The sequence below is a fragment of the Austrofundulus limnaeus genome, unplaced genomic scaffold (assembly GCF_001266775.1).
Source record: "Austrofundulus limnaeus strain Quisiro unplaced genomic scaffold, Austrofundulus_limnaeus-1.0 Scaffold192, whole genome shotgun sequence".
Lineage (NCBI taxonomy): Eukaryota > Metazoa > Chordata > Actinopteri > Cyprinodontiformes > Rivulidae > Austrofundulus > Austrofundulus limnaeus.
Window position 1 is genome coordinate 600,808 of NW_013952594.1, and position 10,349 is coordinate 611,156.

Genomic DNA, 10,349 nt, shown 5'->3' on the forward strand with positions numbered 1-10,349 from the left:
AAATGGCTGCTTGTTAATTAATTGTTAATCAATTTATAAGATAAATCAACTTCTGATTAATTCATTTTCAGTAACTTGCATCCTTAAGGAGTTAATTTACTTTATATCTACTCATATTCATGTAATTAATTGTTTTAATGATTTTGCCGATTAATCGAAAAAAACAACAGATTAATCAATTATTAAAATAATTGTTAGTTGCAGCCCTACAGGCTATACATTATATTTTAAATTGTGTTGATAGATAAATAAATTACAGAACTTTATTTTCAATGTTTGTTGTATTTTAAGCGGAGAGTCAGTCTGCCTGGTGGTATTAATCATATTAATCGTAAAATTAATCGTATTAATCGTAAAAGTAATAGATTGTTTTTCTTATGATTAATTGCACACGATATGATCATGCCCAACCCTAAATCTGAAGTATTTCTTGTCATTTCTTTTAACAGGGATAAACAAAAATGAAGGCAATGCATCCCAGAGTATTGCCTCTTTAAACCAAGGAGGAGGTGCAGCCAACATCTCATCAGTTCAACAGAGCCCATCAGCTGTACCTCCAGATGACAAAAAAACAATAACAGGAGTACCTCCAGATGACAAAAAAACAATAACAGGAGTACCTCCAGATGACAAAGCAACTCCCACTGAACCAAAACTAAGTCCTCAGAGCAGGAAAGATACAGTGACTGTAATTGATTCTTCTATTGATAAAACACCTGATGCAACAAAAGCAAAACAAGCTTCGCCAACAGACAAGCCAACTCCTTCACAAGTTGCTTCACCACAACCAACCACACACCCTCCTGCAGAAGCTCCCACCTCCTCAGCCAAAATTCCAGAACCAACTAAAACTGAACCAGATGATCTTAGCACGCTGAATGCATTCACCACAGCTAGCATKGATTCTGACCAGCTGCTAATTAGTAAGCAACCCGTCAGTGATAAGATGGATGAGAATGACGAAAATGAGAATGACGATTACAATGACAATGAATTGCAGAGCGAWAATGATACAGATTACAATAAAAATGAGCTGGACCAAAAGCAGCCGATTAATGAGGTGGAGGTGAATCGTTACACTGAAGTTGACAAATACAGCCCAGAACAGGAGGACTCCCACTTCTTCTTTCATCTGATTATCGTGGCCTTCCTTGTGGCCATTGTCTACATCACTTACCACAACAAGAGGAAGGTGAGTGTTGGCCTGTCAGCACCTGTTCTTGGTGTAGAGAACAAGATGTATTGTTTTAAATTGCGTAGGGATGAACATTTTTTATCAAAACTCCCACCATCCAGTGTTGCAAACACAAAATTAACATGTTTCACACAACATTTGCTCATTCTTTACTCACACAGAGCTACACAAGTGTCAGCAAGCAAAAAACTATTTAAAAGCAGAGAAAGTCGTTTTAATGAGCACTAATCTTTGCTGCCGCTTTATGATTTCAAACAGTTGCCTGTTTTGTGTTTTCTTAATAAATGGTGTTTATGCAGTTAGTATTCAGTGAATTAAAGTTTACTGACTGTCATTCCTGCAGTTGAGGACCCTTTAACATAGTCCTGGGCGATAAAACGWAAAATAACCGATACCGACATTTATGTCGATAACCGACACTATTTTGCCTGTGCCGGTATTTTCGGTATTTAAAAACTGAGAAAAAGAGAAATCTGCTCATTTTCTGTTGCGGTCTCAAGCCGCCCAGTCTGATACAGATGTTRCGTTCAACAAATCAGAGTCAGAGCAGAGCAGGGTGGGACTTTCTGATGTCGGTGAAGCAGTCAGGATAAACACCAGTCAGCCTGCAGCTCCTGTCCTGAGCGAACAAACCCCGTCCTCCACACTTCTCTCCCGAGCTACCCGAGACGTTGATATCTAAAATCTAACACACTATAAGTTTATGTGTTCAGAGCTTCGTTGTCTAACAGATTATGTCCAACTTTGCTCGCGTGACCAAACTCCTCTCCTCGACAGCGCTGTTACAGGAGCGCGCCGAGGTGCACACAGGCTGAGTTGTTCTGAGAGAGCCACTGTTTCAGTTCTTCTTACGAAACAATATTAACTCTAACAGTTGAACATTTGTTTGTCCCGTATTACAGAAAAGACATCTCCGCTTAGTGGAAAACAAAACAAAACAAAAAAAAAAAACCCCACTATGTTCCCACTATGTAGTTTATCATAAACATTACAAATTTCCTTCTTCACAATATAGCTTGGTTATATTTAGAACCATACTGTGACTGAACTGCTCTGTGATTCAAWAAATGATCAAATATGAAGAATAAATTGTATTAAATAATTACATGAGCTCTCTAAATAATATAATCTTTTTGAAAGAAATAGTTATTTTTAATAGAGAAATCAGTCAGTCTAACAAAATAAAACATGTATTTAAGTTATTTTGTGCAGTACAAAAAGACATATTCTTTTAAATATAAAATTATACGTAATGTGTTTGTTTGCACTGAATAGTTATAATAAGAAGATGGTTAAATATTTGTTTCACTATATCTGACTCAAGTCTTGCCAAAATATTTTTTATTAAATATTAAAAACACTAAAATGACAAATATAAACTACAGTAAATGTGTTCAAAATCTAAACTGTACTTGGACTAAGAACATGGACACAGTGTATAGTGAAATAACTATACTAATACTGTGTACTTGTGTGTGGGGTGGTAAGAGTTATCGTGCGTTTATCGTCATCGAGGTGAACTGGTCAATATATTGCAATATTGATTTTAGGCCATATCGCCCAGCTCGACTTTAATGCATAATGGTGTTGTACCCTGGTTCTTGATCCACGTTCTGTTTCAAGTAGCATGTATGGATCTGCTGGTGTGTGTACGTCACCCTTTACAAAATAATGAAGTGATCTACCATAAATGATCATCATGATAAAATACAGRTTGTCAAGTATTTTGAGCAAGGTTTAGTAACATTCAAGTGAATTTGGACGTTGCTAGAGTAAGGATTGTAATTCTACAGCCTTTTATTTTCTCTGCCAGCTTATCAACCAGGAACTATATTTAACTTGATCAGCAGATGTACATCAAGCATATTTATTTGATTTCCGTCAGCGTTTTTTTCCACACAAACCCAAATCTGTCCTCCCATTTGTTTTTTCTTTTTTTAGATCCTCTTCCTGGTGCAGAGCCGGCGATGGAAAGATGGTTTATGTTCTCGTGACACGGTGGAGTATCACCGCCTGAGCCAGAACGTCAATGAGGCCATGCCGTCCCTCAAGATGACCCGAGACTATATTTTTTAATCAGCTTTTCAGGAAATGAGTTGTGTGTGTAAACTAAGCGAAGGGGCCCTTCTGCCTGATCAATTGCATTAAATTCTGTGCTTTGTTGCCATTTTCTTTGATTTCATAGATCTATAGGAGATATGGGGATGGTATTTTTGGACTATAATTACATTTATTTTGGCCTTCCTGGTATTATTTTGCTTTTCATATTTATATTTAWTATTTTATTTGATCATAAAGCTTTTTTATTGAGGTTACCTCAGCCTTACTGTCTCTTTAAGGGCTGTTTGTTTTTGTTAGTCTTTAATGCTTAAAACAAGAATAATTATAATCTTTAGGTCAGATTGTCATTCCTTATTGTTATTTAGTCATTTTTTTATCAACCCACAAACATTTTTTTACTTGAATTTTCACTCACAATTACAGATTTTATTTTTAAAACCCTTTTAGGCAAAAGTCAGCTTCAAGGACTGTTGAACTGATTTTCACTACGTATGTTTCTGGGGRCATTTTAGCTGAAGAAACACGGTTGCCTGTTTGTATTTGAGAACTAAAATCATTAAATTGTTGCAGACTGGGCTGCACGCAGTATACAGTTATATTGCTAGTAATCTTAAGCTAACTGGTGGTCTTAACTGATTAAGCAATTTAAACACAGATTGATCCTGTGAAAATATAAAATAATAGATTATAAATAACTACTATTTCCATATGATTATTTCTTTAGATCTCTATCCTAACAGGTACTACAGCAGATTTTCTGTCCTTTTTGTTTCTGACTTCAGTGAAGTTTCTGTCACATTTTTGCAGATTTTTGAATTTTATTTCCCATTAGATTTTTGCTCTCATCAATAAGTTTGCACCCACTGTATGTCCACACGTATAGTTTTGATGCCATAGAATCTAAACATGTTACGAGTCTTGTTTGGCGCTTTCAGGTGTCTTTGTGTGTCTCACACRTCTACAGTGTGTAGGCAAGTTTGCACTGTGCTGCTCAGTCATGCTAGCTAAAATATGAGGGGACGTTTGACACTAATGATCAATTTTGCGCCTGCAATCAACTGTAGAAAGTGAACAATTTTTTTGTCAGTAAAGCACAAATTCTATAAACACTTTTTATGGTTTCTTGTGATGTGCTCAGATAACTTTTTAAAAATTTTATTACAGATGTGAAAAATGTTTACTGTTAAAAATCACATTCAGAAGGTAAAAGGAGCAGAATTTTATTGCAAAGGAGAATTGGTGACATTTTTTTGCTTGTTGCGCAAATGTTTTATTTAAAAATTGACGTGTTGATCTACAACTGATCAACTTTTTTAATCAACCAAAATGAAGGTAGCTGCCACAGCTTGTCAAAAGAACATACACAAGCATATGTATAACTTAGTTTTACAGATATTGTGCTAACATTTAATGTAGTCACAGCTTGTGTCATCTGTTGGTCTTCATGGGAGACTTTAGTATGAGCTGTGAAAACAACCACAAGGAGGCAGTGTGCACATGCAAATAAATTCTGAATCTCAGATTAGTTTCCTTGAACAAATTAAATGTTGGAAGAGTGTCAGTGTGTGAGCGATGTGGCAGAAAGCAGTTGTGTGTGTGAGACTGACTCAAGAACGGGAGAAAAGTCATTTTGCACCTGCTTTTCTTCATCCCKCTCGAGTGTCGTGCAAGTATCATATCAATGTAATAAAGAAGGATTTAAGCTGAAAATCCTCCAATATTTCCTGTTTCTAGTGCTGCGCTGAGCTAACAATGTTCTATGACATACTAAATGGAGAAATATTGAGCATCGGGTATTGCTCAGCATTTGAAATGGACCTAAAAGCTGTAGAACTGTATTGTGTGGGTTTTTTGTAAGCAGAAGCGATGATTGTATATATTTGAAGTGGTCTTGCTTTAATAAACAGCTGATACTGTCTGATCAGAATCTAACAAACCACTCTTAAATGATCTCATTTTAATCTGACTTTTTCATAAAACCTAAGAGTTTGTAAATTCAGYGTTACAATGTTGAAATTTAGTTTGATTATTCTGTAAAGCGAGGTCATCTGCTGCAACAGAATATGATACTAGATATCCTCAGTGATCTGACGATTAGATGCATTTGATTTAAAACTGGGCACAAATTTGAAAGTTTTTATTTCTTTTTGTGTTTTTTCTATAGATTTTTTTTGTGCAGACCAAACAAGTTTTACAAGTATCATGGACAATAATCTCATTATTTATGAATAGTAAAATATTGAGAATATTTAATCATTTGCAGCAATATATTAAACGACTGCAGTTTAAAAAAGCACTGTGCATCTTGTGGAAGATATACTTTAATTGAGTTGTAAAGTTGAGCCAAGAGTATTCTCCAAACATCATTTTTGGTTCTGACTTATGGTTTTTCAGTTATTTCAATCTGTACTTTACATGATTTGATGCTCAGGAGGTTGCTCCACAGAATCACTCCATCTGAACTCAGCAGCGTTTGTGATTTCTTTGACCTCTCCCACCGAGGAGGCAGCTAATAGGCCGGACCGTGTGATCTGATCTCAACAGCGTGTTGCTTTGATAAGCTCTGGCCTCAACCCAACAGTTTTATCTGCAACACCCCCACATCTCCTGCTGCTCAGTGTATTGACGTCTTCATGAGGAGAAAAAAAAAAGAGATATACCTGCTGGAATTGGGTTATAAAAGTGGGCTGATCTAAACAAGCAAAGGCAGAAAATACAGAAATTATTAAGGCAGACTGGTCAATATCACACAACTGTCCTTGATGGCTAGTTTCACTGAAGTGATTCCATTTATATATTCTGAAGGCTAACATTGCCCCAGGTTCTACTGCTTTTTTATATTTCACTTTCAGACGCTAAATCTGCTGCTTTAAGATCCAGAAGCTGTCGTTTGATTAGGGATGACCATATCTGCCAGGATTTTGCTTGTACGCGCATCACTATCAGAATAAARCACACTCTCAGGATAGATTAGCTGTAATTAATTAAAGCAAAGATTGGGGTTTTGTCGTGCCTGTTAGTAGAGGATAATCTGCATCATAGGGAGGTATTAGATGTTTAATTATCCCCTTGAAACAWGACAAAAACAATCAGATAATGTGATTAATTACACAGTTCTACTGAGTTTAAAATTTAAAATGAGTTTTGTTTTACTAAATGACAATCTCCCAGCATGAGCACAGTTTGAAACTAAAAGGATATAATGCTGAGAAGGGACAAAGTTATAAACAATTTTAGTTAAACCTTGTGAATGATATTATCTCATGGAATATTGTTAGATTTTGCAAGATGTGTTAGCACTCAAAGTWTGTGTTGTAAATGAATCACTTCTGCTAACACACCAAATTTTAGTGCAGTATCTGTAAAACTGTCTGCTGCTCATTAAAGAATTCAATTGAGGTGGTTTAGATCATATGTTGATCACTTGTTTGAATAAATCTGGATTTCCTTGAAATCTGTTGGAGGGATCAACTCTTCCAGCTCAATGATGGGAAACTTGTGGCTTTTGTCCTGCTTGCTCTCCCCCATTTTTTTTAACCAAAAAAAGCACTCATTTTTGAAAATTACAAAACTGTATAAAGGTGACTCAGTTATCACTGAATTGGTTGTAATGACAAAGGTTGCCACTAGATGGCGTCTCCAATGCAGACGCCTCCTGGTRGGTGATACCGATCTGGTACCAAATAAATCCGGGAAGTAGTAGTAGTAGCAGTAGTAGTAGTATTCATTTAACTAAAATAAACAAAAACAAAACACATTTACAAACAACAAAACAATACAAATCAAATAAAACAAAATTTAGCAGAAGAAGAAAAAAATTATCTAGTATTGCCGACCGAGACCGATGTCGATCCTTTTCCTTAGATGCCATTTTCATTGAATAATTTGATGATTTTTGTCTTTAGTAAGTCGAACATGGAAAAACAAGGGACAAAGATTTTAGGCAAAAAAATGTTTCTATTAAGTAACAAATCAGTTTAATTGAATGGAAATAATTAAATAATTACTCTACTACACAATTTGTTTAAAGAAAGGAGGGGTTTCATCTACTGATGAACTCAAAACGATTTGAGACTTTTTGTCTTTAGTAAGTCGAACATGGAAAAACAAGGGACAAAGATTTTAGGCAAAAAAATGTTTCCATTAAGTAACAAATCAGTTTAATTGAATGGAAATAATTAAATAATTACTCTACTACACAATTTGTTTAAAGAAAGGAGGGGTTTCATCTACTGATGAACTCAAAACGATTTGAGACTTGAGCCGATGCTCATCTTGGTACCGATATACTTTGATTGATATGACCACCCCTATAGAGCACACGTCTCTACCATTGAGAAAGTGACTTTAGCCATGGCTAAGAACAGAGAAAACTGGACAGATAAAATCATGTTTCAGATGAAATGGGAGGTAGACTATCTGGTGACAGAATTTCAAGGCAAACGTGTGTTTAGTTTGCTTTGAGAGTCTGCTATGAAGGAGTTTAAAATAAGTCACCACTACAACATGCTGCACAAAGCTAAATACGTATGAGAAGTTTACTGAAGTCACAAGTACATAAACAAGAGCTACTTTTTACCAGAACTACAACTACGCAGGAGTTTGCACGCAAGGTGTTTCATGCCGTTGCACCTCAGCTTGCTAAAGTGTTTATTTTTTATTTGCTTCAAATGATTTGTATTCATATTTATTAAGATTACAACTGTCATACATGTGATTGAGCATGAAGTATTGTAACGCATACATGTCAACTTGTACGGATTGTCCGTAARTTATAAGGATTTTGCATCATTTTGCAGGTATACAGACGTATAGAGCAATCTTACGGATTTTTTCAAGTCTTACGGATTTTTTCAAAACCTCATTTTCAAATTYGTGTAACATGTCAGAGCCTGTAGGATGATTTAAAAAACAATAAATAACATTAAATAGCCATCTTCCAACCTGTTCTGTTGCTAGAAATAAGTTTCGAACTTTTTCCGCTCTACTTTCTTCCTGCTTCGCAGCAGGTGGGCAGCCGACAGCCCCCACCAGCGGGTGCGATTTGTACAGATATTTTGCAAAATTTACGGATTTTTTTTGGCTTTTTATACAGGCAAACGTCCGAAGAGGTTGATACGTATGGTAACAGCACTGCATGATGGTTTATTRAACACACACACACGTACACAAACCTTTTTAGAATGCCAATTTTACCGGCTACCCATGAAATCTGATTGGCCACCCAGCCACACCAGAACTGTCAATCACTTTGTTTGCATAAAACAGATATATACAGCTGTCACAATCCTTGAGTATTGTAGATATTCTGCAGAAACGTAATTCTACTTTAGCACACATGGCAGATGTCTTTGGTGTATAGTGAGACTGTGATGTATCCAAATTTCTATTTGTGTTCTGGATGTCCCAGATTTTGAAACGACTGCATAGTTCTAGCATGCAAAACCCATTAATGTTCAGTTTGGGTAAAAAAAAAAAAACGTTGATTATTCATGTTCGGGCGTAGTGTTCATTGTAAACTAAGACCACAGGGAATTTAGTTAAAATATTAATTTTACTGTGCCACCCTTCTACAGTCTGCCCCCCAAGAAATAAATTCTAGACACACCCTTGGGGTAAGTGTTCAGTGCCATGTGGGCTGTGGATGACTCTGCTTTCCAACCCTGAACTGAACACAGTTTATCTGAATGCAGTGTGAAGAATGAACGAGGAGATGTTTGTAATCAGTTTATATGAGGCGTCTCTTGTCTTCACCTCTATGYATATACCTGGGTTGCTTCTCCAGCTGTATTAAATCCCCACCTGCCCAGCTTCAACCAAGTGTTGAAAAGAGTGACTCAATATATTGACAGTCCAGCTTTTGAATTTGCCAACATCTATTTTCAGCTTCTCAGATTTGTGTGTTTTCTTTGTTGACAAAGCGTATTTTCTGCTTCTCAACACAGTAACCTTCTGCTCTCCCTCTCTCTCTGTTCAGAGTAAAAATACAGAAGCTACCCTTCTCCACGGCATCAGAGAGGTTGTGGGGAGATTGCGGGTGGAGGTGGGGGCTCAGCCATATGACGAAAGGCAAAGAAATGACTAAAGGGGTGAAGAAAGTGAAAAGACAGAAAAGTCTTGTTTAAATCTGACAGAGATTCTAATGAGAGGCATCACACTGTGCTGGGAAAGTGCCCTTCCACAGTCTGCGAGAACGTCCTGGCCAATCCCGGCTGGTAATTGGTCAACAGGAGAAGGTCGTCAGCTGATGTGGTTCACCTGCTCCTTCAGGCTATGAAAGCTGGCATGTGTATTCTGTCTGTCCTGTCTATCATAAGTGCTAAAAAGAAATATGCTTTTATATTTTTGGCTCTCAGATTCTGTTGAAACAATTTATCTCCCGCCTATATACAGACCATAGCTAAGCAACCTAAAATGGATGAATGTATAATCGGCTTGTAGGGCAAACAATGGAAGAATAAGAGAGTTACTTGTGTCTGAGTCGTTTCGTGATTTTCACAGTATTTTTTTCTTCCCCGCAGTCGTTGGAAAAGCCAACACAATAGTTTTAAATATCTCAATTTTCAAAGCAGACATTTGAAGTGTCCCTGTCCCATCGAGTAATAAACACAAATCTGGAGTGGAAAGTGTTGATGTTTCCAATTCCGTCTCCATGTGATCCCTCACTGTACCAGTTGCTTTAAGTCCCGCATCAAAGTTCTTGTCACAATCTGCTTCACATTGCTTTTACTTTTATTTTTCCCTGTCTCTGCACTTTGAGCATTTAACAGTTCTTGTCATTTGTCTTTTTTTCTTTTAATCCATATCCATTCCTTACTCAGGRGAGTGTTTCTATCCATCAAACCGAGATCTAAAAACAACTCCTGCTTTTAAATATTTGACAGTGTATGCCTTCCTCCAAGATGATTTCAATCTGAACATTTCATTTCAGTCTCATAATGCTCTTTCATTCTTCTTACCCTTGCCTCTTGTCAATACTTACTCTTTTGTCTTTTTTTTGCGTTCTTTTCAGCTCGATCTTTCTCACCCAGCTCCTGATAAGCTTCCTGTGTGGTAAGTGTGTGTGTGTGTGTGTGTGTGTGTGTGTGTGTGT

General features: G+C 36.7%; 1 protein-coding gene across 1 annotated transcript in view; it reads left to right on the top strand.

The window, feature by feature from the left end:
• cunh5orf15 (chromosome unknown C5orf15 homolog) overlaps positions 1 to 5,192 on the top strand; it is a 7,936-nt gene extending 2,744 nt beyond the window's left edge. Inside the window, exons 2-3 of the mRNA XM_014018420.1 lie at positions 450 to 1,192; positions 3,137 to 5,192. Coding sequence (XP_013873874.1) covers positions 450 to 1,192; positions 3,137 to 3,271 — 878 coding nt within the window. The 3' untranslated portion in view covers positions 3,272 to 5,192. The remainder of the gene's footprint in view (positions 1 to 449; positions 1,193 to 3,136) is intronic.
• Positions 5,193 to 10,349: the final 5,157 nt, after the last annotated feature.